At 42.1% G+C, this 27816-nt stretch overlaps 1 protein-coding gene across 1 annotated transcript; it reads left to right on the top strand.

Annotated features, from left to right (window-relative positions):
- Positions 1-50: 50 nt before the first annotated feature.
- Positions 51-27816, top strand: CEP76 (centrosomal protein 76). Its single transcript, XM_038746669.1, has 12 exons — positions 51-121; positions 8870-9025; positions 10101-10179; positions 11094-11318; positions 14933-15118; positions 17197-17294; positions 19733-19861; positions 22372-22560; positions 25272-25438; positions 25974-26307; positions 26542-26759; positions 27446-27816. Exons 1-12 carry the CDS (start codon positions 59-61, stop codon positions 27582-27584), a joined length of 1983 nt encoding a protein of 660 aa, XP_038602597.1. The 5' UTR covers positions 51-58; the 3' UTR covers positions 27585-27816.

Raw genomic sequence — 27816 nt, 5'->3', positions numbered from 1 at the left:
GGAGCCGGAATCCGGAACCCGGAGCCCGGAATCGGGGAAGCCGGAGCCGGAGTCAGTCATGTCGCTGCCGCCGGAGAAGGCGTCGGAGTTGAAGCAGCTCATCCACGCGCAGCTCAACAAGGTCGGGGGTCAGAGGTCAGAGGTCAGAGGTCAGACGGGGCCCACCCCCACCCCCCGTCCGGCCCGCTCACCTCGTCAGCGCCTTCGGGGCGGGGCCTACTCACTCCACCCGTTCATTCATTCAGTTGTATTGATAATAATAATAATAATAATAATAATAATATTTGTTAAGCGCTTACTATGTGCAGAGCACTGTTCTAAGCGCTGGGATGATACGATTGATTGAATACCTGTATATATGTATATGTGTTTGTACATATTTATTACTCTATTTATTTTACTTGTACATATCTATTCTATTTATTTTATTTTGTTAGTATGTTCCCCCTCTCCATCCCCCCCATCTTACCTCCTTCCCTTCCCCACAGCACCTGTATAGATGTATATGTGTTTGTACATATCATCATCATCATCAATCGTCTTTATTGAGCGCTTACTATGTGCAGAGCACTGGACTAAGCGCTTGGGAAGTACAAATTGGCAACACATAGAGACAGTCCCTACCCAACAGTGGGCTCACAGTCTAAAAGGGGGAGACAGAGAACAAAACCAAACATACCAACAAAATAAAATAAATAGGATAGATATGTACAAATAAAATAAATAAATAAATAGAGTAAAAAATATGTACAAACATATATACATATATACAGGTGCTGTGGGGAAGGGAAGGAGGTAAGATGGGGGGATGGAGAGGGGGACGAGGGGGAGAGGAAGGAAGGGGCTCAGTCTGGGATTCATTCAGTTGTATTGGTAATAATAATAATAGTATTTATTAAGCGCTTACTATGTGCTGGGATGATACGATTGATTGAATACCTGTATATATGTTTGTACATATTTATTACTCTATTTATTTTACTTGTACATATCTATTCTATTTATTTTATTTTGTTAGTATGTTCCCCCTCTCCATCCCCCATCTTACCTCCTTCCCTTCCCCACAGCACCTGTATATATGTATATATGTTTGTACATATTTATTATTCTATTTATTTATTTTATTCGTGCATATCTATTCTATTTATTTTATTTTGTTAGTATGTTCGGTTTTGTTCTCTGTCTCCCCCTTTTAGACTGTGAGCCCACTGTTGGGTAGGGACTGTCTCTAGATGTTGCCAATTTGTACTTCCCAAGCGCTTAGTCCAGTGCTCTGCACACAGTAAGCGCTCAATAAATACGATTGATGATGATGTGTTTATACATATTTATTACTCTATTTTACTTGTACATATCTATTCTATTTACTTTATTTTGTTAGTATGTTCGGTTTTGTTCTCTGTCTCCCCCTTTTAGACTGTGAGCCCACTGTTGGGTAGGGACTGTCTCTAGATGTTGCCAATTTGTACTTCCCAAGCGCTTAGTACAGGGCTCTGCACACAGTAAACACTCAATAAATACGATTGATGATGATGATGATGTGTTTATACGTATTTATTACTCTATTTTACTTGTACATATCTATTCTATTTATTTTATTTTGTTAGTATGTTCGGTTTTGTTCTCTGTCTCCCCCTTTTAGACTGTGAGCCCACTGTTGGGTAGGGACTGTCTCTAGATGTTGCCAATTTGTACTTCCCAAGCGCTTAGTACAGTGCTCTGCACATAGTAAGCGCTCAATAAATACGATTGATGATGATGATGATGATGATATCAATAAATTGATTGAATTGATTGCTTGAATCAAAGAGTTGATTGAATAAATGATCATTTATTGAATGATTTATTGAATGATTGCATTCATCTATTCATTCATCCATCCAATCGTCTTTATTAATCTATCAATCAGTCAATCGTATTGAGCGCTTACTGTGTGCGGAGCACTGTACTAAGCGCTTGGGAAGGACAAGCTGGCAACATATTCAGTCAACCGTTCATTCATTCAGTCGTATTGATGGAATGCTACGATTGATTGAATATCACTAAATTGATTGAACTGATTGCTTGAATCAATCAGTTGATTGAATAAATGATCATTTACTGAATGATTTATTGAATGATTGTCGAGAAGCAGCGTGGCTCAGTGGAAAGAGCCCGGGCTTTGGAGTCAGAGGTCCTGGGTTCAAATCCCAGCTCCGCCAACTGTCAGCTGTGTGACTTTGGGCAGGTCACTTCGCTTCTCTGGGCTTCAGTTCCCTCATATGTAAAATGGGGATTAAAACTGTGAGCCCCCCGGGGGACAACCTCATCACCTTGTCACCTCCCCAGCGCTTAGAACAGTGCTTTGCACAGAGTAAGCGCTTAATAAATACCATTATTATTATTATTATGCATTTATTCATTCATTCAATCATCTTTATTAATCAATCAATCGTATTCATTGAGTGCTTACTGTGTGCAGAGCACTGGACTAAGCACTTGGGAAGTCCAAGTTGGCAACATCTAGAGACGGTCCCTACCAACAGTGGGCTCACAGTCTAATCAATCAATCAATCATATTTATTGAGCGCTTACTGTGTGCAGAGCACTGGACTAAGCGCTTGGGAAGTACAAGTAGGCAACATATAGAGACGGCAACTATTAGAGACGGTTCCTACCCCACAGTGGGCTCACAGTCTAGAAGGGGGAGACAGACAACAAAACCAAACATATTAACAAAATAAAATAAATAGAATAGATATGTACAAGTAAGATAAATAAATAGAGTAAGAAACATGTACAAACATATATACATCATTCATTCAATAGTATTTATTGAATGATACGATTGAATATAAATAAATTGATTGAATTGAGTTGAGGCTGTGAGCCCACTGTTGGGTAGGGACTGTCTCTATATGTTGCCAACTTGTACTTCCCAAGCGCTTAGTACAGTGCTCTGCACACAGTAAGCTCTCAATAAATACAACTGATTGATTGATTGAATCAATCAATTCATTGAATAAATGATCATTTATTGAATGATTTATTGAATGATTGTATTCATTCATTCATTCTTTCAATCGTCTTTATTGAGCGCTTCCTGTGTGCAGAGCACTGTACTAAGCGCTTGGAAAGTCCAAGGTGGCAACATCTAGAGACGGTCCCTACCCAACAGTGGGCTCACAGTCTAGAAAGGGGAGACAGAGAACAAAACATATTAACAAAATAAAATCAATAGAATAAAGAGGCACAAATAGAGTAATACATTTGTACAAACATATATACAGGTGCTATGGGGAGGGGCAGAAGCAGCGTGGCTTAATGGAAAGAGCATGGAGTCACTGGTCATGGGTTCAAATCCTGGCTCCGCCAATTGCCAGCTGTGTGACCTTGGGCAAGTCACTTAACTTCTCTGTGCCTCAGTTACCTCATCTGTAAAATGGGGATTGACTCTGAGCCCCCCGTGGGGCAACCTGATCACCTTGTATCCCCCCAGTGCTTAGAACAGTGGTTTGTACATAGTAAGCGCTTAATAAATGCCATTATTATTATTATTATTAAGGAGGTAAGGTTGGGGGGATGGGGAGGGGGAGGAGGGGGAGAGGAAGGAAGGGGCTCAGTCTGGGAAGCTCTCCTGGAGGAGGTGAGCTCTCAGCAGGGCCTTGAAGGGCCCTCGTATTTATTAAGCGCATACTGTGGGCAGAGCACTGTGCTAAGCGCTTATTGGACACTCAGTGGATAGGGCCTGGACTTGGGAGTCAGAGGTCATTCATTCATTCATTCGTATTTATTGAGCGCTTACTGTGTGCAGAGCACTGGACTAAGCGCTTGGGAGAGAAGCAGCGTGGCTCAGTGGAAAGAGCCCAGGCTTTGGAGTCCAAGGTCATGGGTTCAAATCCCGGCTCCACCAGTTGTCAGCTGTGTGACCTTGGGCAAGTCACTTCACTTCTCTGTGCTTCAGTTACCTCATCTGTAAAATGGGGATGAAGACTGTGAGCCCCCCGTGGGACAACCTGATCACCTTGTATTCATTCATTCATTCATTCAATCGTATTTATTGAGCGCTTACTGTGTGCAGAGCACTGTACTAAGTGCTTGGGAAGTACAAGTTGGCAACATATAGAGACGGTCCCCACCCAACAGTGGGCTCAAACTTCCCCAGCGCTTAGAACAGTGCTTTGCACATAGTAAGTGCTTAATAAATGCCATTATTATTATTATTATTACAAGTTGGCAACATATGGAGACGGTCACTACCCAACAGCGGGCTCACAGTCTAGAAGGGGGAGACAGACAACAAAACAAAACATATTAACATAATAAAATAAATAGAATAGAATAAATATGTACAAATTTATTATGTAGTAGTAGTAAAAGGCTCTCACTAGATTACAGTAGTAGATTAACAGATACCATTATTATGATTGGTAGTAGTAGTAAAAGGCGCTCAGTAGATTACACTAGTAGATTAACAGATACCATTATTATGATTAGTATTAGTAGCAGTTAAAGATGCTCAGGTCCCAATTTGTACTTCCCAAGCGCTTAGCACAGTGCTCTGCACACAGTAAGTGCTCAATAAATACAATTGAATGAATGAATGAATGAGAGGTCATGGGTTCTAATAATAATGATGGCATTTGTTAAGCGCTCACTATGTACAAAGCACTGTTATAAATGCTGGGGAGGACACACACAAAAAATAATGGCATTTATCAGGCGCTTACTATGTACAAGGCACTGTTCTAAGCGCTGGGGAGGTTACAAGGTGATGAAGTTGTCCCACGTGGGGCTCACAGTCTTCATCCCCATTTTACAGATGAGGTAACTGAGGCACAGAGAAGTTAGGTGACTTGCCCAAAGTTGCACAGCTAAGTGGTGGAGTCAGGATTTGAACCCGTGACCACTGACTCCCAAGCCCGGGCTCTTTCCACTGAGCCATGCTGCTGTGGGCAGAGCACTGTGCTAAGCGCTTTATTGGACACTCAGTGGAAAGAGCCCGGGCTTGGGAGTCAGAAGTCATGGGTTCTAATAATAATGATGGCATTTGTTAAGCACTTATTATGTACAAAGCACTGTCCTAAGTGCTGGGGAGGACACACACACAAAATGATGGCATTTATTAAGCGCTTACTATATGCAAAGCACTGTTCTAAGCGCTGGGGAGATTACAGGGTGATCAGGTTGTCCCATGTGGGGCTCACAGTCTTCATTCCCATTTTATAGATAAGGTCACTGAGGCCCAGAGAAATGAAGTGACTTGCCTAAAGTCACACAGTTGACCAGTGGCGGAGCTGGGATTTGAACCCATGACCTCTGACTCCCAAGCCCGGGCTCTTTCCACTGAGCAACGCAGGCTCCCCCACATGTCTGCTGCGTGATCTTGGGCAAGTCACTTCACTTCTCTGGGCCTCAGTGACCTAATCTGTAAAATGGGGATGAAGACTGTGAGCCCCATGTGGGACAACCTGATCACATTGTATCCCCCCCAGCGCTTAGAACAGTGCTTTGCACATAGTAAGCGCTTAACAAATGCCGTTATTAGTTAATTACTTAATTGGCGCAGCGTTCTGCCCAAACTAGCCCAGTGTGCGCAGGGATCGTCTCTCTTTATTGCTGAATTGCACCGTGTCAGCACCCAATAGATACGATTGAATGAATCAATCAATCAATCATATTTATTGAGCGCTTACTACGTGCAGAGCACTGTACTAAGCGCTTGGGAAGTACAAGTTGACAACCTATAGAAACAATCCCTACCCAACAGTGGGCTCACAGTTTAAAAGGGGGAGACAGAGAACAAAACCAAACATACTAACAAAATAAAATAAATAGAATAGATATGTACAAGTAAAATAAATAAATAAATAGAGTAATAAATAATCAGGAGCGTTCATTCATTGTCGTCTTTATTGAGCGCTGAGTGGTGAGATCTACAATTCTATGTATAATAATAATAATGATGGCATTTGTTAAGCGCTTATCTATTTTGATGGTATTGACACTTGTCTACTTGTTTGTTTTGTTGTCTGTCTCCCCCTTCTAATAATAATAATGATGGTACTTGTTAAGCGCTTATTATGTGTCAAGCACTGTTCTAAGCGCTGGGGGGGGATACAAGGTGATCAGGTTTGTCCCACGTGGGGCTCCCAGTCTTAATCCCCATTTTACAGATGAGGTACCTGAGGCTCAGAGAAGTGAAGTGACTTGCCCAAGGTCACACAGCAGACATGTGGCGGAGCTGGGATTCGAACCCACGACCCCTGACTCCTAAACCCTCACTCTTTCCACTGAGCCATGCTGCTTCTGCGAGCCCGTTGTTGGGTAGAGATTGTCTCTATCTGTTGCCGAATTTTACTTTCCAAGCGCTTAGTACAGTGCTCTGCACACAGTAAGCGCTCAATAAATACGATTGAATGAGTGCAGAGCACTATACTAAGCGCTTGAGAGAGTATAACAATTAGAGCACAGGCCTGGGAGTCAGAAGTTTCTAATCCCGGCTCTGCCACTTTTCGGCTGTGTGACCTTGGGTGAATCACTTAACTTCTCTGGGCCTCAGTTCCCTCATCTTTAAAATGAGGGTGAAGAACGTGAGCCCTATGTGAGACGGGGACAGTGGCAACCCAGTTATCTTGTATATACCCGAGCGCTTAGAACAGTGCCTGGCACATAGTAAGTGCTAAACAAATACCGTAATTATTATTATTACCTCATCTGTAAAATTGGAGATCAAGACTGTGAGCCCCACGTGGGACGGGGATTGTGTCCATCCCAATTTTCTTGTGTCTAACACCAGTATGTTGTACAGTGCCTGTATTCATTCATTGTCATATTTATTGAGCACTTACTACTACTACTAATAATAATGATGGCACACAGTAAGCGCTCAAATATAATTGATTGATTGATTGATGGCATTTTTTAAGCGCTTACTATGTGCAAAGCACTGTTCTAAGTGCTGGGGAGGTTACAAGGTGATCAGGTTGTCCCACGGGGGGCTCACAGTCTTCATCCCCATTTTACAGATGAGGTAACGGAGGCACAGAGAAGTTAAGTGACTTGCCCAAAGTCACACAGCTGACAATTGGCGGAGCTGGGATTCGAACCCATGAACTCTGACTCCAAAGTCCGGGCTCTTTCCACTGAGCCACGCTACTTATTGTGTGCAGAGCACTGTACTAAGTGCTTGGGAAGTACACGTTGGTAACATATAGAGACGGTACCTACCCGACAACGGGCATGTACATAGTAAGCGCTCAACAGATACCATTATTGTTATTATTATTATTACAACACAACCGTAAACAGACACATTCCCTACCCACAACGATCTTGCAGTCTGGGTGGGGGGGTGTCCATTGATTGATCATCCATTTATAAATAATATAAATTATTTATATTGCTGTCTGTCTCTCCTTCTAGAGTGTCAGTTTGTTGTGGGCAGTTAATGTGTCGTGTGATTGTATTGTCCTCTCCCAAGTGCTTAGTGCAGTGCTCTATATATATCAGCGCTTAGAACAGTGCCAGCGCTTAGAACAGTGCTTTGCACATAGTAAGCGCTTAAGAGATACCATCATCATCATCTTAAAATGAGGAGTAAGACAGTGAGCCCCATATGGGGCTGGAACTAATTAGCTTGTATCAACCCCAGGTCTTAGCACATAGTAGGTTCCTAACAAGTATCATCATTATTTTTATTATTATAAATAATAAATTAGAGAAGCAGGTCAGAGAAGCAGCTTAGCTCAGTGGAAAGAGCACAGGCTTTGGAGTCAGAGGTCATGGGTTTGAATCCCGGCTCCGCCACTTGTCAGCTGTGTGACTTTGGGCAAGGCACTTAACTTCTCTGTGCCTCAGTTCCCTCATCTGTAAAATGGGGATTAAGACGGTGAGCCCCCGTGGGACACCCTGATTGCCTTGTAATCTTCCCAGCACTTAGAACAGTGCTTTGCACATAGTAAGCGCTTAATAAATGCTATCATTATTATTATTATTATTATTCAGTAACTACCACTGATTGATTAATCGATCAACCCCGCCCCACGTTTGGAAGAGGGGGGCCAAAGCGGGGTGCGGGATGGCATGTGGAAGCCAGGGAGGTGGCGGGCACAGGACTGCGAGCGACGAAGGGGTGCGTGGACCTGAGCCAGCCGCTCCCTTAGGCAGCCCGCAGACAAAGGAGGTCAAGAGGAAACTCGAGGAACAGAAGTGACAGTTGGGAGGTTGGCGGTTTAGGACGGAGGTAAAGCCAAAAGAATCCCTTGGTTGGAGAGCGGCACTTTGGGGTCCGAAACCCTCCGGCGAAGCCAGCCGAGAAAGGCATCAGCAACAAACTGCTGTGTGCTCAGCACTGCCAGCCACTTCTGAGAACAAGCATGCAAGCGCCTAATAAAGATTCGACCCTGAGACTGACGCGCGCTCTGCCCGCCGAGGTGGCTGGGCAAGAAGACAAGAATTTTTCCGACGTCCAGAGGCAATGTACGGTTGATATTTTCCTGCATGGAAATTCTAGTAAAGCCTTGAAGGTAGGCAAGTGCTTAGTACGGTGCCTGGCACATAGTAAGTACGTAAGAAATACCGTAATTATTGCAGTTATTGTAGGAGTGGTGGATCTCCTTTTTTTTCTTTTTAAATCGGTGAGCACTGCTTTTATCTTCAATGTAGTCTAAGCATGTGGTGATTACTGTCTTAAATGTGTGAGTAGTGAGACGGGTCTGGGGTTTCGGAGGCTTCAGGGCTTATTCTTGAGGTTATTTCTGTTTCCCTAAAGAGAAAAGCGTGCGATTTTGGGGACCCTGAGAATGGCGATGGTATTGCTTTTCACAGGCTGACTGTTTGCCGTGTAGGAGAAAAGAATATACTATAGTAACAGAAGGTTTTCCTTCAGATGGACGTCCACGGCAGGATAAGGGAAGTCCTCGCTGAAACAATACGTGAGGAGTTGGAACCTGAACATCAGCAGTTATCGGCGGAAGACTTGATGAAAGCTCTCAGACGTCGAGGCATCATAGATGATGTAATGAAGGAACTTACATTTGTTAATGTGAGTAGTCTTTCAGCAAAGGAAGCTGAGCGCAGTAGAATTTATGTTCCATCTTGAATTTCCATAATGCTTCCTACTTAAAAGAGATCCTGGGCATTTGTTCTTTATCGAAGCGTGTTTAAAAACATCTCTTTTAGTGGAGGTTAATTTAGAACGCTTTTGTGGTTTTAAAAATCACTGATAGGGTTTGTACTGAAGAAGTGCAGGAGAGTCATTCTGTTTCCATTCACTTCAGCTATTGGCACGAAAGAATTCTTTATTAGGAGTCTGTTTTGATCATTTTGAAATGGCGCTGTCATTTTTCTCTGGCTTAAGTCAAAAGATCAGATACTGACTTCTAGTTCTGTGTACTGGTACAACTAGGTCACTAGTGATATAATAAACTCCCAAGGCAGAAATAATGGTAACAAGGTCCTTTTTAAGGCACTGAGTTGAGAAAATTTGGCCTGAATACTGGGTTGATAGGATTGCAGAAATTGAGATGATTATAACAACTCTCTAGAGAATCAACGTGTTCCTACATCATATGCCTTTAGTAACCAAAACTCCCAGCGCTTAGAACAGTGCTTTGCGCATAGTAAGCGCTTAATAAATGCCATCATTATTAAACCATTTATGTTAATTAATCTAGTAATAAGTCCTACTGTCTGTCACCACTTCATCATGACTAACAAATGAACTCATCTATATATCTATGAGTGTAAAAACTCTCGAGGTATAAGAATGGTATCTATAAACTATAAAAGATATGACACGAGGAATTTCTATTTGATAGGTGGATTTGGTCGATTTTTGTTCTTCCTTGTCAGAACACTCATTTGAATGGATGTTTTGAATGGTGGGTAGAAAGATTTAACTTTTTTTTTTTTTACTACAGTAGAGGAAAACCACCCAAAAAAATTCAGTGGTTCTTTGGTTTTAGAGTGATGAAACCACTTTCCCAGAATAAATTTGAATCATGGAAGGAGACCCTGCTTTCTTCCTTAGTGGGAGGAGTGATATCCCTGTGACTTCAAGGGTTGGAGTTTTCTTGTTTAATCTGACTTATTTTTTTTTGTTTTTACTGTCTTTCTAGGATGCTGCTGACAGAGAAGTGATTTCCTCTCCAAAGCCAACTCATTTTAATGATAGGCCGCCAACTCTATTGAAAAAAAGTATGTGTTACTATTTAATGTTAATTATTCAAATAAAGGGAGGTGGTAGTGGGGAGTGGGAAATCGTGAGCCATGGCAGGAAAGGGTTAAGAGGAGATGGGAAATTTCGTTGGGATACCGAGCTGAGGGATTATGGCTCTGCTTGCTGGCCTCTCCCAGGTCCTTCTGCCGCTCCTTGGTTGATGGGAGAAGTAGGATGAATTGATCTGTCACAGATTTATTAGCAAGGTAGTTTTGTAACCAACCAGCATTCTTGCTGTGTTACTTTAAAACAAAATTAGTAGGAGTTACAGATAAGTGAGATAATGAAATCTGATCATTCATTGATGACGTTGAGAATATTTCAAGCCACGAATCAGTTTCGTACGCAACAGAACAAATTCGGCTTCTCTTTGCCAACTACTACAGAAGCAAACTACTGTGTAAAAAGCAGGTGGAATTCTGCATAGGAAGCAAAAGAATTGGTTGCTCGTTACAGAAATGGCACTGTTTTAAACCAGCTTGTTACAGAGATGGTACTCTGTTTTAAACCAGAAAAGCAATTCACTTTAAAATGCATATTCCCTTGCCCTGGGCACATTTGCCAGCCTAGGGCTACTGACAGGCCCGTGGAGGTGGTTTCAGAGTTGTAGAGGGGTTCTTGGATGCTGTAAAAGCAGGAAAGTTTCCAAATTGTGTTTCAGTGGCTCCAGTTCCTTCTCACAGTGCTGCTAAAAACTGGGAGTTGAGAAAAAGGAGGACACTCCTTCCCTTGCTTTCTTATCATTTGTGAACAAGTGACCGCCAGTTATTTAGCTACTTAAAATGTCTCTCAGTTTCTTTGGTTTTATTCCTGTCAAGTATTTCCTGTTGTCTTAATCACATTCCTTAAAATGTGCCAGCAGTTTCCTCATATGTATTGCTACACTTTGCAGCTAATGTTGATCCAACACGGAGGTATCTTTACCTTCAGGTTTTGGGTGGAAAAGCTTTCTTGGAACACCTTCAAGAACCGGAGCCATTACCCGGACAGATCTGCTCTACCTTCACCTTATGTTTACATTTTCGAAACCAACGTTTTCGCTCTAAGCCTGTCCCATGTGCCTGTGAACCTGATTTTAATGATGGCTTTTTGCTTGAAGTACATCGAGAAAGCCTAGGTAAGGAGCCTTAGTACCTGGTCACCTTATCCAGCAAATACCTTGTGTTTTATATACTGGAGTGATTCTTTTTTTGACTGTGCGATATGCAGAATTCAGCGGTATGTTCTTTGAGCCCAAATCACATCACTCTTGAACCTTTACCGTATTCTCCCTGTGTTCCCAATCTTGTATCGTTCCTACTAATTAGTAGTCACTTTGAGCTCTGCTTCTCCCTCCCACAGGGACCATCCAGTCTCTTTGTCCTCACTTTGTCCACCTGTCAGTCTGGCCGCCTATTCATTTGTCAACCCTGAAATTTCCTTTCACCACCTTTAATAGTTGCATTTGTCATCTCATTTTTAGTGGGCGTTACTCCTGCCACAGTAGTGTTAGTCGAGGGTACATAAAAGTGAATAGTGAGTGACAGATAAGCAGAGTATGTAAAGAATTACGTACATAAGTCCTAAGGTTGGCTGTTGGGTGAGACGACCTGCAGCTGTGGAAATTAACCAGGGATTGTTTTTTGGAAGAGTTGGGCTTTGAAGATGGAGGAGATTGTGCCGTAGCAGTTTTGAAGTGGGCGAGCATTTCAGGCCAATTGGAATCTGGAGAGTCCAGGGTGTGAAACAGTAAGAAGGCACACTTGGGGGGAAATCAATCAATCAGTGGTACTTATTGAGCACTTACTGTGTGCAGAGCACCATACGAAGCACTTGGGAGAGTACAGTGTCAACTCTGATATAGTCATTCATTCAATCGTATTGTTTGAGCGCTTACTGTGTGCAGAGCACTGTACAAATCACTTGGGAGAGTACAGTGTCAACTCTGATATAGTCATTCATTCAATCGTATTGTTTGAGCGCTTACTGTGTGCAGAGCACTGTACGAAGCGCTTGGGAGAGTACAGTGTCAACTCTGATATAGTCATTCATTCAGTCGTATTGTTTGAGCGCTTACTGTGGGCAGAGCACTGTACAGAGCGCTTGGGAGAGTACAGTACAACAACAAACAGTCACATTCCCTGCCCACAACAAGCTTACAGTCTGGAGAAAGGAATGAAGGATGCAAGCCAGGGAGGAGTAATCAGAGACTGCCGATGTGGATGAGGGAGAACTGGTGAGGAACCTTGAAGGCAATGGCCAGATGCTTCTGCTTGAAAGTGTAAACCCCTCGTGGGCAGGGATCACATCTACCAATTCTCTTGTATTGTACTCTCCCAAACACTCAGTACAGCGCTCTGTACAAAGTAAATTCTCAAATAGCATTGACTGATCGATAATTAGGTAGTCGCCAAAGGTTTTGGAGGACTGGAGCACTGGTGCAGGCTGTAGTATAGGCTGGTGGGGGAAGAGGTTGGACAGAGAAGGCCAGCGAGAGAGGGGGTGGGGGAAAAGCAGTGAGGAGGGAACAAGACAGGATCTTTAACCAGGACGGCGGTTATACAATTGGAGAAGAAGGGGTGCCATTCGAGGCCGACTGTGCCCAAATCAGACAGTGGCAAAAACGGCTGGGAGACAAAGATCGCAAGCCCCACGGGGGACGGGGACTGCGTCTAATTCCCACCTTTGTGTCCCCTCTGGACTGGAAACTGGTGGGCACAGAACATACCTGCCAACTCTGTTGTAGTGTACTCTCCTAAGCGCTTAGTACAGTGCACTGCGCAGAGTAAGCATGCAATAAAGGCCACTGAATGAAAGAAGATAAGAGTTGGGCAGATAAGACTTGGCTGAGTCTTTGGTGAGCTTGGTTTTGGCAGACTGAAGGGGGTGGAAATGGATTGCAAGGGTTGAGAAGGAAGTCTTTTAGACTGTGAGCCCACTGTTGGGTAGGGACTGTCTCTATATGTTGCCAATTTGTACTTCCCAAGCGCTTAGTACAGTGCTCTGCACATAGTAAGCGCTCAATAAATACGATTGATGATGATGAAGTTTGTGGAGAGGAAGTGAAGAGTTGATGGCATATGGGAGGTGTACTTAGAAAGCTTAAAATTATGGCACCAGTCCATTATGATATTACTGTCTTCCATCGTATTCCCCTTTCCTTCAAAGTACTGTACAGAATTTTAATTGCCAGATAAAGAAGTACTCTGACGATTACCGGTTAAAGCCCTAAAGATCTTAAAGATCTAATGTACCTTAATTCTATTTTATAACTTTCAGAAGCAGCAGGGCCTGGTGGGGAGAGCTCAGGCCTGAGAGTCAGAGGACTTGGGTTCTAACCCTGGATCCACCACTTGTCTGCCGTGTGATTTTGGGCAAGTCATTTAACTGCTCTGTGCCTCAGTTTCCTCATCTGCAAAATGGGAAAATTCAGTGGTTGCCCTCCCCGTGTCTAATATTTAAAGCCCATCTGGGACAGTGTCTGTGTCTGACCCAATAATGTTGTAGCTACCCCAGCAGTTAGTACAGAGCTTGGCTTATAGTAAGCACTTCACAGATACCACAGTTATTTTTATGATTTGGTGTATTTCAAAATTAAGGTGAAATCAGTTAGTAGTAGTTATTGAGTACCTGCTGTACATTTCCTAAAACTGATAGCTGATTTAACAAGGGATGCTTTAACAGAAGAAAATTAGGTTAGCTGCTATTTAGTAGTTGTTATTTCTGGACTTCCAAGCAAGGCATGGAAATGTTATTTTGGGATTCGTTTTTGCTAAACTTTAAAACTCATTCTTTGTAGAGGAAGTGTGTTTAGAACTTGAAGCATAATATACTGGTTCGTAATGTTGCCCTAGTATTCTGTGCCTTCAGTTTTGTGCAGGTGGTATTTGGCCAATCCCCTAAATTCTTATTTTATTTTATTTTTTTGGTATACACAAGCTAATCAGGTTGGACACAATCCGTGTCCCACGTAGGGCTCTCAGCTTTCATCCCCATTTTGCAGATGAGGTAATCTAGGCCCAGAGAAGGGGAGTGATTTGCCCAAGGTCATATTGCAAACGAGTGGCAGAGTCGGGATTAGAACCCAGGTCCTCTGACTCCCAGGCCCCTGCTCTTTCCAGTAGGCCAAGGAGATAATAATAATAATAATAATAATAATAATAATAGCATTTGTTAAGCACTTACTATGTGCAAAGCACTGTTCTAAGCGCTGGGGGGGGATACAAGGTGATCAGGTTGTCCCACATGGGGCTCACAGTCATCATCCCCATTTTACAGTTGAGGCCACTGAGGCTCAGAGAAGTGAAGTGACTTGCCCAAGGTCACACAGCAGACATGTGGCGGAGCCGGGATTCGAACCCATGACCTCTGACTCCAAAGCCCGGGCTCTTTCCACTGAGTCACGCTGCTTCTCTAGTTCTCTAGAGATAGTTAAGAGATGTTTTATTCCCACTATGCAATCTGATTATGGAAACTCGAAGTGGGCAAGAGACCTCGCGCCCTGAACATTAAGTGCTTAGTACAGTGCTCTGCACACAGTAAGCTCTCAATAAATACCATTAACTGACTGACTGGTGCAGGACAGTGGTAGAAGCAGAAGTCGAGGTCCTGCTCCCACTGCAAACCTTTGCTCATTTCCTGCGGGCATCACTCGGTGATTTTATTTAGTCTAATTATTTTGTGTAAAATGTTAAGGAAAACAACTTTGGCCCAAGTATCTCAATCTCTTGTGCTAATTCTTGTTTTCGACAGGTGATGGAACCAGAATGGCTGATTCAACCACAATGTTATCGATTTGTGATCCCGTGCATATGGTTCTAATCAAAACCGACGTGTTTGGGGAGACCTCTCTATTAGCTTCCTACTTTCTGGAATGGCGAGGTGTTCTTGGTTCAGAGAATGGCGTGACAACTGTAGCCGTGGAACTTCTGGGCATAGGTACGACTACACATCAAAATTTTCATTGCTTTTTAAAAGGCTTATTTTATACTTTGCGCACAGCTAAAGGTTAGTTTTTTTAAAATCCTCTACCAAATAAGAGCAGTGTAGAAGTGGGGTTTCAGTAATTAAGCAGCAGTTGAATTCTTTCTAATGTACCCTGGAACTGGAAAATAAGATACCCAAGTTTAATTCCGTGGAGAAAATTTGGTCTGATGTCTTGATTTATATCCTATCAGGTTATGTAAATGTGTTAGCCTAGTTTCAAATGAGGATAAATTGCTTAAAAAATGATTTATGGGGATCGTAACTTTTTTAGCACTCACTTGCAAGGCTGATATCAGTAGTGTTCGTTGTGTGCTTACTCTATGCAGAGCACAACAGAACTAGCAGACATGATCCCTGCCCTCAAGAATCTTGAAATCTAGCAGAATTAAATATTGAACCTCTACTGAACGTCAGTCAATCAGTGGTATTTACTGAGTGCTCATTGTGTGCATTGCATTGCACTAAGCACTTGGGAGAGTACAGTACACCAGTTGGTAGACAAGTTCTCTGCCCACAGGAGCTTAGAGTCTAGAGGGGGAGACGGTAATATAAATAACAAAAAATGGATATATGCATGAGACCTATGGGGCTGGGGGTGGGGTGAACATAAAGCTTAAAGGGTTCAGTTCCAAGTGCATGAAAAAAACTTTCCTTGTTTAACTTTTTAAAAGGGACCACAAAATAATAATAATAATGATGGTATTTGCGCTGGGGTGGATACAAGCAAACTGAGTTGGACACAGCCCCTGTCCCACAGTGGGCTCACAGCCTCAATCACCCATTTTACAGATGAGGTAACTGAGGCCCAGAGAAGTGAGGTGACTTGCCCAAGGTCACACAGCAGACGGGGTGGAAGCAGGATAAGAACCCATCATCTTCTGACACCCTGGCCCATGCTCTAACCACTAGGCCATGCTGCTTCTCATAATTGTGGTATTTGTAAGGGCTTTGTAGGTGCCCAGGCGCTGTACTAAGCGCTGGGGTGAATTTAAGCAAATCCAGTCGGACATAGTCCCTGTCCCATGTGGGGCTCAGTCTTAGTCCCCATTTTACAGATGATGGAACTGAGGCCCAGAGAAGTGAAATGACTTGCCCAAGGCCATATAGCAGCCAAGTGGCAGAGCCTGGATTAGAACGCATGACCTTCTGACTCCCAAGCCCTTGCTCTATCCACTCCGCTACACCTCTAACCCAAAATGGGCTGAAACTTTTGTAACAAAGGCCTGAAATACGTACCACTTTGAGATTTCATATAAAGGTTGAAATATTTAGAATTATTTGGAAGATTTTAGGGCAAGAGGGCTTTTTTCTAAAATGTCATTGTGCTTATATCGCCACACCCCAAAACTCTTCATTGGCTACCTATTCTTTTCTTCATCCAGCAGAAACTCTTGGACCATTGGCTTTAAGGCATTCCTTCAGGACTCTCTCTTTGCTTATCCACTCCCTACACATTGCGCCTCATTCTCATCTCTTCTCACCGCTGACCCCTTGCTCCTGATCTTCCTCTTGCCTGGAACTCCCCCTCCACCCCATTTCATATCTGATAGACCACAGTTTTCCCCATCTCCAGAGCCCTTCTGAAATCTTGTGAATGATGAATTTTTCTTCACCCCAGATCATATCCCCACCAACTATCACCGCAGTATTTCTCTAACATCCATGAGTATTTGCACTCCCACCCAACCGTAGTAGCACTTGGGTACATATCAATCATTGTTATCTATTGAGTTGTGTGCAGCACACCGTACGAATTGCACGCCATGTAGCGAACCACATATCTTACTAAGCTTTAATTCATCTGCACTTCCATTTTTCCATTCTCCTCTTTGATGTCTAAATTATCTTGCCTTCCCCCCCAACACACTGCATTATAAATTCTCTGAGGGCAATACTTGTCTTCTAGTATATTTTTTCCAGTCGATTCGTACTCTGCACACAGTAGTTACTCAATAATGCTACTGATTGATTTGTTGATGAGGGTTTCTGAAACCTCTGTAGATTTTAATATCAATTTTTTCCACTTCCAGGTACTGAATCAAAAGTTTCTGTTGGAATTTTAAATGTAAAGCTTGAGATGTACCCACAGTTGAATCATACCTTGTCCCAAGAAGTAGTAAACACTCAAGTAAGTAATTCTGAATGTTTTTCTTGGCTTCATTTTTGTATAGCAGTTCATCTAAGTAGTTATTCTTTGAAGCAGTCTTAATTGTAAATACATGATAAATGAAAAGCCTGGTGTAATTTAGGTTAATTTCCATTTTCTTAAGTAGAACCTCCCCCCTCCTTTTCTTTTCCCCAAACTCCTCCCAGGAAAAATTTAAAAGAAGTTGTCTGGCAGATGTAGGCCAAAATTTACTGCATTTCCTTGTCAATTTAAGCTCCTCATTCTGGCTTGTAAACTCCCTGAAAGCAGGGATTGTGTCTACCAACTCTTTCGTACTCTCCCAAGCACTTAGAACTATGCTCTGCCCACAGTAAGTGCTCAATAAATACCACTGATTAATTGACTGATTTTACTACTGCTTTGAAGTTGTAATGAGAAACCTTATCTTCCGCTGGGAAGTGGATATAGGGCCTGGAGATGAGAGATGAGTCAGGGGAAGGCCTTGTAGAGGAGTTGTGATTTCAGGATGGTCTAGGGAAGGACAGATCAGTGGTTTTCCAGGTGTGAAATTCGTTTATTCGTTCAATCATATTTATTGAGTGCTTACTGTGTGCAGAGCACTGTACTAAGTGCTTGGGAAGTACAAGTCGGCAACATATAGAGACGGTCCCTACCCAACAATGGGCTCACAGTCTAGAAGGGGGAGACAGACAACAATACAAAACATGTAGACAGGTGAACATGTAGACAGGTGAACATGTAGACAGGTGAACATGTAGACAGGCTCCACCCCAACCTTACTGAGCTATACCATACAGGACTCCGTGTGCCTGTGGGTATTTGCAATTTTACAACATTTAATCCAGTGAAATAACATGTGGCAATGGTGTAAGGCACTCCGCTAGTGGGGTATAGACAACCAGACCCTAGGAATGTGTACCCAAAAATGTCAGTCATGAAGGTATTTACGAACCATCTGCTTCCTAGCCCCTTAATTTCTACACTCAATGGTTACTGTAACATAAGGTTCTTCAAAACACAACCTTCCTGCTATAGGGAAAGTGGATGTATTTAAAGGGAAACAAAATGTAAAGATGTTTTCCCACAAGAGGAAGCAGAGGTTGAAGGGAATGAAATGTGAGGGAGATCCAGTCAGGAGGGAGGGCATGAGCCAGAAGTCAGCAGTGGGAGAAAGGAAGATGAGTCACAGTGAGTAGGTTGGCTTGAGCGTAGTGAAGCGAGCAAAATGGAGAGTAATGGGAGAGTAATAATAATAATCATTAGAAGAGTGAGAAGGCTAACTCGGGGGAGAGAGCTGGTTGAATATCTTGGTTAGGACTTTCTGCTTGATGCAGAGAGGAATGGGAAACAGCATTCAGAAGGATAGGAGGAGAACAAGGTTAATACCATGCCACGAAAACCAAGGCCTGATAGTTTCAGTAAGTGCTCAGTAAATATGATTGAATAGATGAATGAATAAATGACTGAGTAGAGCCCATGAGGCTTGCCTATAAAGAGATCATTGTTGAATTTAGAGAGTCCAGTATTGATGGAGCAAAAGGGTTGAAAACCTGATTGTCTTGGGTCAAGAAGAGAGTTGGCCTAAAGGAAATGAAGGCAAGAGGTGTTCATTCAATCATATTTATTGAGCGCTTACTGTGTGAAAAGCACTGTATTAAGTGCTTGGGAGAGTACAGTATAACAACAAACACATTCCTGCACACAACAAGCTCACAGTCTACAGCTTGTTTATGTTTATTACTCTTTCCAAGATTTTGGGCAGGAAGGACCTGGGTTCTAATTCTGGCTCTGCCACTTGTCTGCTGTGTGACCTTGGGCAAGTCACTTAAACTTCTCTGTGCCCCAGTTACCTCATCTGTAAAGTGGGAATTAAGACTGTGAGTACCATATGGGACATGGACTGTATCCAACTTGATTCGCTTATATCTACCCCAGTGTTTAGCATCTACACTGTTAAAAATGAAACAAAAAAAATGGGAGCCAGCAAATGAGATAGCAGTTGGTTTTTTGGGTTTTTTTGGTCGGTAGTTTTGTGGTTTTTTTGTTTTGTTTGTTTTATTTTCGTAATGGTATTTGTTAAGTGCTTACTGTATGCCAGGCACTGTTCTAAGCACTGGGGTAGATACAAAGTTATCAGGTTGGACATTTTTCTGAAATTTACTACATTTTTCTGAAATTTAATTTGATTTCCTAATCCATGCCGAATACTAAAAAAAGGTAATATACAAGGCTTTTGTGTTGCTTTAGCAGCTTTTCTCTTCAATATATAAATAAAATAGAGGATAATTTGAATGTTTATATGTCAGAATGGAGATCAGCATGTTTCCTAGCACTACAGATTTAAAACTTTAATTGTATTTCTTTTTGCATTAGCGTAACTGGAATTTACATAACTATCTTGCTCTAACAAAACATTACGTTGTTATTTTAAATGGAAGCTTGCTTTAGAACGCCAGAAAACTGCAGAAAGAGAACGCTTGTTTCTTGTGTATGCCAAACAGTGGTGGAGAGAATATCTACAGATCCGATCTTCACACAACTCAAGGCTGGTAAAGATTTTTGCACAGGTTTGTAAACTGCAACAGAAAATTTTATATTTACTAGGTTAGTTCACTCTTGCAAATATCAATGGCCTAGTTTGTGCAAAGGAAATAATGTGCACTTCGTTGTAAATTGTGTTGCTAGTTTAGCCATACTTGTTTTCAGTAAGCATGCCCCCCGCCCCCGATTTTTTTTTTTTTTTGCCATAGTTCCACACACTTCCATACATGCTCACAGAAATTAGACCAGGGAGATGCCACAAGGTTAGCATAAGTCCATGAATCTACCCACCTTTTAGTCTTCTTCAGGAACCCTGACAGGTCTTAATGGCGGAGGGTATTTCTGGGTTTATCATCTTTGCAGCCTTGCATTTCTCCCCTGTTGCCAGCCTCACTGACCTCAGAATAGCTCTATTTTTTTAAAATGGTACTTGTTAAGCACTTAGCATGTGCCAGGCACTGTATTAAGTGCTGAGATAGATTTATGATAATCAGTTTGGACACGATATATATCCCCCATGGGGCTTACAGCGTTAATCCCCTTTTTACAGATGAGGTAACTGACGCACAGAAAAGTCAAGTGATTTGTCGCAGAGGCAAATGACAGAGCCAGGATTAGAACCCAGGTCCTCAGCCTCCCAGGCAGTGCTCTCTCCAGTAGGCCATGCTGTTTCTGTACTATAGTTGACCTGTGTCATTTGCTGGACACTTGTGAACTTTATACTCTGATTGATACTGAATACCAGTTAAGGGTTAGAAAATAAAACAGTAAATTGAATTTATTTAGTGTCTTTGAGGATCTCAAAGTATATTATCTAGATTGTCTTCACATTTACTCTCGCATCTCCCTGAATATATTAAAGCACAGGTAGTCTTGCCTCATTTTATAGAGAAGAAAATGGAAGCCTAGGGAGTTGAAACTTCCCAAACAAATTAATACAGCAAGTTTAGCAGAGCCAGGACCTGTTTTCCAGACTAATTTCCCCTATTAGTTGATCATGATCTCTCCTTCCATGGATACAAACTGAAGAAAATGCCTGTCCTTTTTAAGCTTCAGCAATTGTCATGGATGTGCTACCTCCATGTTATCTTCATTGCTTAATGACATGTAGCGAAATGAATACTCCCTCGAAAATATCAACTCCTGAGCCCACACGTTCACTGATGTAAACTGATGTGGCCTTGTTCTCAAGGCCACACCTGCTGAAAACTATTTTTTTTGAACCTGAGCAGAGTTGGCTTTTTAGTTGCTGTTGTGAACCAAGCCCGGGAAACCACCCAAATGGACAGCTAATGCCTGAGATTGGTGGGGCTGCTCAGCTTCTCCCCTCCCCTTCCAGGCAGCTTGAACTCTAGAGACTGCTCCGAACCAACCCAGGATGGAAATAAGGTGGGGAGACGGAGCAGGACCTGGAGAAACCTGACATACTCAGTGAATGTGCTAATGTTAGAGTTCCCTGGGTGAAATCTGGCAGAAATAGAGATCCGTAACTTCACAAAAGAGTACCTCTGCTCGCCCCAGAAACATTGGTTTGATGCCTAATATTAGTCGTACCATGTAGGTTCTAATTAGGAATTCCTAGCAGAAAGGTCCGCTTTGCTCTCCCCCAGGCGGAATTACCAGCCTGCTTCCTTTGAACTACAGCTTGTCCTTCTGCTCCCTCTGGTGCTCAACTATTCTAGCAGTAGGAGGAAATTTTGACCATTAAGGCAGCAGTTAGTTTTGTTGTTTTTTTTTAATTTTTAATAAAGAATTTAAAGTCAGCTCCTTGGAATTAGCTTTTAAAAATCATCCTCATTAGGTAAATTTTAAGGGCATATCATTAACCACGTTCAAGCTACAACCAACAGTGCCCCTTTCGGAGCTGCACGTTCCATGTTTCCAATCGCATTTAATTCCTGGTCCCGTAACAGTAATTTAGACCTGAACTTGGCCATTTTAGAGGTTATCAATAGAGGAATAGTGTCAGCAGGCCCATCTGGCCTTAGGGGGCTAAGATACAGTTGTCGTCACTGTTCAGCTGTCCGAGCCCTAAGAAAGAACCGGGTACAGTGGGCCTGCATGGGGTTTGGGTCAGTCTCTGGGGGCCAGCAGGTGTCCCAAAGATTGGATGGCAGGCTTTTCCTGTGTTTTACCATTCCTTGCTTGGGCCAGCATCTCCTGGGACTACCTACAGGCTTCCTGAGACCATCCCGAGACCTGTGGCACGATAAGGTGCCGAGCCTCGCATGCTGATTGGAAAAGAGGCAGGCCAGAATCATAAGGGGCTCGCTTGGCCGTTTTGCCTTGGAAGTGGAGCAGGGTAGGTTAGACTAGACTGCGAGCTCCTTGTGAGCGGGGAATGTCACTGTTCATTGCTGTGTTATACTTTCCCAAACACTCAGTACAGCGCTCTGCAAATGAGTCTATCGATATAGTGCTTGGCTCTTACCCTCACACAGCTCACGGGAGGGCACTCTTTCGGAGCAAAGTTCTGAGGTCGAGTCCCCAGTTTGTAAACTGATGATGGACAACGGCGCTCGTTGATTTTTTTCAGGATGAAAACGGGGTGAACAGACCGGTGTGTTCATATGTCCGACCGCTGAGGGCCGGCCGACTGCTGGATACTCCCAGGCAAGCGGCAAGATTTGTTAATGTCCTTGGTTATGAAAGAGCCTCTGTTATTGGAGGAGGTGGGAAACAGGAACAGTGGTGCACTCTACTGGCCTTTCTCTGTAGAAACAAGGTATAGGATTACAGCAGTCCATTATAGTCCTCAATTTTGTGATTTCTTTTTTTCTAGAGAAGGATACGCAGATGGACTACACTGGAAACTCTTCAGAATCCTAACACTATCGACAGTAATAATCGCTGTAACCCACTGTTGGGTAGGGACTGTCTCTATATGTTGCCAACTTGTACTTCCCAAGCGCTTAGTACAGTGCTCTGCACACAGTAAGCGCTCAATAAATACGATTGATTGATTGATTAAGTGCTTTACTAAGTGCCAAGCACGGTACCAGGCGCTGGGACTTGTTTCGATGTCTATCTCTCCCCGTCTAGACTGCGAGCCCGTTGTTGCGTAGGGATTGTCTCTGTTTGTTGCTGAATTGTACTGTCCAAGCGCTTAGTACAGTGTTCTGCACACAGGAAGCACTCAAAAAATACGATTGAATGAATTAATGGATAGGTCATGGGTTCTAATCCCAGCTCCGCCACTTATCAGCCCTTCTAGACTGTGAGCCCACTGTTGGGTAGGGACTGTCTCTATATGTTGCCACCTTGTACTTCCCAAGTGCTTAGTACAGTGCTCTGCACACAGTAAGCGCTCAATAAATACGATTGATTGATCAGCTGTGTGACTTTGGGCAAGTCACTTAACTTCTCTGTGCCTCAGTTACCTCATCTGGAAAATGGGGATTAAGACTGTGAACCCCATGTGGGACAGCCTCATTACCTTGTATCTCCCCCAGCGCTTAGAACAGTGCTTGGCACATAGCGCTTAACAAATACCAAAAATATTATTACTATTATTATTATTATTAAGCCGATCAGACACAAGCCCTGTCCCACATGGGGCTCACAGTCTAAGTGGGAGGGAGAACAGGTATTTCATCCCCATTTTCACTGGTGGGAAAATGAAGACACGGAAGAGTTAGGCGACTTGCCCAAGGTCATACCGTAGGCAAGTGGTTTTTAATATGCTCTTCTACCATCTAGTCTTCACCTAGGAAGAAGAAGAGTAGACATATTATCTTCAATTTAATAATACCTTTCTCCTGAAGGGCTCATCTGGCTTTACAACATCCCTTAGAGGTAGAGAGAAAAAGGGACAGGCAGTTTTTTTGTCCAAGGTCACAGTCATTTAATGGCGAAGTTCAGTGTAAAATCCAGATTTCCTAACTCGTAGTCAAGCGATCCATCCTCTTAGGTGGTAACCATCTTTTAAAAGGAGATAGCAATAAATTTTTACAGTTATATTTTCTATCTATACCATATATTTTAAATTAAGGATTTATATTGCAGTGTGTGTTTATTCAAAACATTTTAAGGTATTATTAATATCATTGGTGTGATATCCTTAAGAGACCTTCAGCTTTTCTGGGTTTCCAACCTCTAACAGCTATTTCTAAAATATAGTTCTTGGTGGAAGTTCTAGCATTTTCAACCTTTTTGAAACAGAATGCTGAAACAAAAAATAGAAGAGCTCTCAACACAAAAAAATGCTGTTATTTTGAATTCATCTCTGTTTAGAATGTGGTATATTTGCATTTGTTTAGGTATATGTAAAACAAGAAGCCACACTGGTAGATTACTATCTAAAAGCTTTTCAAGGTAGCGATCAGTGAAATTATTGTTGGAAAAAAATCAATTCTCTTAGAGTTTGAGGCTTGGAGTGTTTCACCAAAAACATGTCAGTTGGTATTAGAATGAGTTTTTAAAGTTCCTTAATTGAAATTATCATGAAAAAAAATTATTTTTAGATTAAAACATAGAGGGAATGACTCCATTGATTAAAACAACAGTGAAGGAGTCCTTTTAATGTGTGATATGGGTCTGAGCTGGATTTGACCCAAGGTTAAAGTCTTGGTCATGTTATATGACATGATATGAAAGAAATAGGTCATTTTAGTCCTTTCCCTATAAGCAGACATTCATGTTACAAACTGTCACAACAAAAAGCCCATTCGTTGACAGTGTCAGTCATGACACAATAGATTAAGTGGTCATGAAGAATTCCCTCTCTTCTGATATGGCTTCCTTACCCAAGTAAGCGACTTGACAGTCCATAATTTTCCATATTCTAGAATTCTGAAATGCCTTTCAGGAGTTGCCAGAACCTTAACTCAAGTTGGGTAATTGGAAGGTAGCTGTATATCATCATCATCAATCGTATTTATTGAGCGCTTACTATGTGCAGAGCACTGTACTAAGCGCTTGGGAAGTACAAATTGGCAACATATAGAGACAGTCCCTACCCAACAGTGGGCTCACAGTCTAAAATTTATATCCCTGTGAAATATAGAAATGGAAGGACAGAGAAGGATTGTCTCTATTTGTTGCCAAACTGTACTTTCCAAGTGCTTAGCACAGTGCTCTGCACACAGTAAGCACTCAGTAAATATGATCGAAAGAATGAAAATGACTTGTTTAAGGTCTCCTGAAAAGCAGGACTAAGACCCAGATTTCCAGCTCTCAGGATTTAACTCTAAACATTTAACTCTAAGCCGTTTGCTCTCAAGAGGAGTTCATTTTCCATGACTACCAAGATCACTTCTGAGAGCATAAAGTAACTGAACAGTTAAAATTAAAAAAATGTATATATATATATATATTTTTTTTTTCTGGTTTTGAACTGTCTCACTTTAGCTGTGACTTTAGACTGGTGATTAATTAAGCAACTGGAGTTATAGGTTCTTATCAAGTTTGAATAAACAGAGTACATTCATTTCCTAGGGTGACTGTGAAGATCATGCTAACCTTTTATGCAGCCTACTCCTTGGCTATGGATTAGAGGCCTTTGTTTGTGTGGGGACGAAAGCCAAAGGAGTTCCTCACGCGTGGGTTATGACGTGTGGGACTGAAGGAACCATCACCTTTTGGGAGAGTTTAACAGGACACAGGTCAGTAAACTAAACTTTAAAACTCTTTAAAAAGAAGTAGCGTGGCTCAGTGGAAGCAGCGTGGCTCAGTGGAAAGAACCTGGGTTTAGGAGTCAGAGGTCTGCTGTGTGACCTTAGGCAAGTCACTTAACGTCTCTGAGCCTCAGTTCCCTCATCTGTAAAATGGGGATTAGGACTGTGAGACCCACATGAGACAACCTGATCACCTTGTATCCCCCCAGTGCTAGAACAGTGCTTTGCACATAGTAAGCACTTAACAAATGCCATTATTAGTAGTAGTAGTATTATTTAAATGGTGCTTGAAATACTCTACTATTTGGAAATGACATTCCGTGTTCATGTTACTGCTTGGTAATAAGGGTTCATTGGCTAATGTTCGAAGTTTGATCAGAAACGTGGGCTAGTGAAAAGAGCACAGGCCTTCTGCGTGACCTTAAGGCAACATTTTTGATTTAAATAATATGCAGTGGTTGATAATTCTGTTATCCTAAAAGTTTAGGGGTTTTTTTTGTTTTGTTTTGTTTTTGATCTTCAGGTACATACACAAACCTGTCAATCCTGATGACCCTCCACTTGTTGAACAACCCAAACCGATGTATCCTTATCGGACAATAGGCTGTGTCTTCAATCACCAGATGTTCTTGGGAAACTGCCAGCCCTCTGATTCAGTGGAACTCTGTGTGTTTGACCTGAATGATGAATCCAAATGGAAACCCATGAGTGAAGAAGCAATTAAGTCTGTGTGCGCTCCAGGGGCCACAACTTCGCTTCCTCCCTTCCCACCTTTGTGTGCTTCCATGATAGATGCCGCAGTCACAAGTAATGAACTAGAACTGCAGCTAAGAGCACTAGTGTCAGAGCACAGGAAGGTAATTATGGTTTGAACTCATCACAATCACGCAATTTTTTTTGTTTTTGTTTTTTGCCTATTGAGGTTTGGTAGCTAAATTTGGCTGCTGTTGGAATTTTTTTAAAAAAAATCTCAAATTTGCTTTCATTTTTGATGTTGAAAACTATGCATTTGCATAAATATTTAATTGTACCATATCATTTTTGTGGCCTCACCCAGCTAACAGTTGACTTTTGTGTGATTCCTGTCTTAGGATCTTGGCCTCACTACAGTATGGGAAGACCAGTTGTCCTATCTTTTGTCACCAGCTTTGGCATCTTATGAGATTGAACGCACAACTAGCATATCTGTGGGAAATGAAGAATTTCAGGATGCCATAAGGAGAGCCGTTCCTGATGGCCACACTTTTAAAGGATTCCCCATCCATTTTGTGTATAGAAATGCCAGGCGAGCATTTGCTACGTGTCTTCGGTAAAATGCCATTTTAAAAAACATTAAGATCATATTTTTGCATCTGGGCTGGGTAGAGGGATGAAGACAAGCCTTAGATTTCTGAATTTCTTTCCAAAAGGCCACTTATTTGGTCAGGTCTTCTACTTTCCCTTCCTAAGGTATTGTTCTTGCTGTCAAAGTACAAAACCTTCAGACTCAGAAGAGCTTATGTAGCTTTTGGCTTCTTCAACAACACAGCTCTTTCCTCCCTTCTCTAATTAGCTTGATTATGGTTTATAAGCCGTCCCACCTGTTCTAAATTTTTCATTTAATTAAATGTTATTTATCTAGGAGGCAAGTTGGCTCATAGTTCGGTAATGAGAGAGAGACTAGTTTCTATGACAGTAATTTTGTCCAATTAAGGTGGCCATATCGAAAGTTTAGCAAAGTAGATGCAAGGTAACTTTCTAGGGTTATTTTTCCCTGCTTTCATTTTTGTAGTGGCCTATGTAGAATGTGTTCTTTAGCTAAATAAGGGTCTTCATGATCACAAAACGTACTTTTGGAAGAAATGTCACTCATTTTCCTTAGCCGTATACTGATTTCCAGTTCTTGATACAACAGTTTAGCTAATGATCTTTACTTTGCTCCATAATTTGTTTTTCAAAAATGCCTTGGTTTCCATAACACCAGTATTTGAGCATTTGCCTTTTCTTTCTGTGTAGGTCTCCTTTCTGTGAAGAAATAATCTGTTGTCGGGGAGATCAGGTGCGCCTTGCAGTTCGCGTGAGAGTGTTTACCTACCCCGAATCTGCATGTGCAGTTTGGATCATGTTTGCTTGTAAATACCGGTCTGTTCTGTAAGAAGAAAAAAGGTCTTTAAGAATGGTATTTCATCCTTTTTACAGAAATTTTACACATTGTACATTACTAACCATTCAAGGGTGTGCTGTTCCAAAAATCACATAATGGCTCAGGTGTCATTTCCTTTTGTACATAAACCTGACTAATAATGTTTGCAAATATTGGTGTATGTATTTTTAAAAATTAAGGACAAGAAATACTTGTATAAACTGATGTGAAGTGTAGTATACAT

Source organism: Tachyglossus aculeatus, chromosome 5, assembly GCF_015852505.1.
Source record: "Tachyglossus aculeatus isolate mTacAcu1 chromosome 5, mTacAcu1.pri, whole genome shotgun sequence".
NCBI classification, from domain to species: Eukaryota; Metazoa; Chordata; class Mammalia; order Monotremata; family Tachyglossidae; genus Tachyglossus; species Tachyglossus aculeatus.
Note: the sequence above shows the minus strand (reverse complement) of the source record. Positions and strands in the feature narration are given on the sequence as shown.

Excerpts from the sequence above, each read along its gene's own strand:
- CEP76 (XM_038746669.1), top strand. The coding sequence starts at position 59 with ATGTCGCTGCCGCCGGAGAAGGCGTCGGAGTTGAAGCAGCTCATCCAC. Across the intron at positions 122-8,869 it reads TCCACGCGCAGCTCAACAAG|ATGGACGTCCACGGCAGGAT; the intron begins GTCGGGGGTCAG and ends GTTTTCCTTCAG. Across the intron at positions 19,862-22,371 it reads TGGTAAAGATTTTTGCACAG|GATGAAAACGGGGTGAACAG; the intron begins GTTTGTAAACTG and ends GATTTTTTTCAG.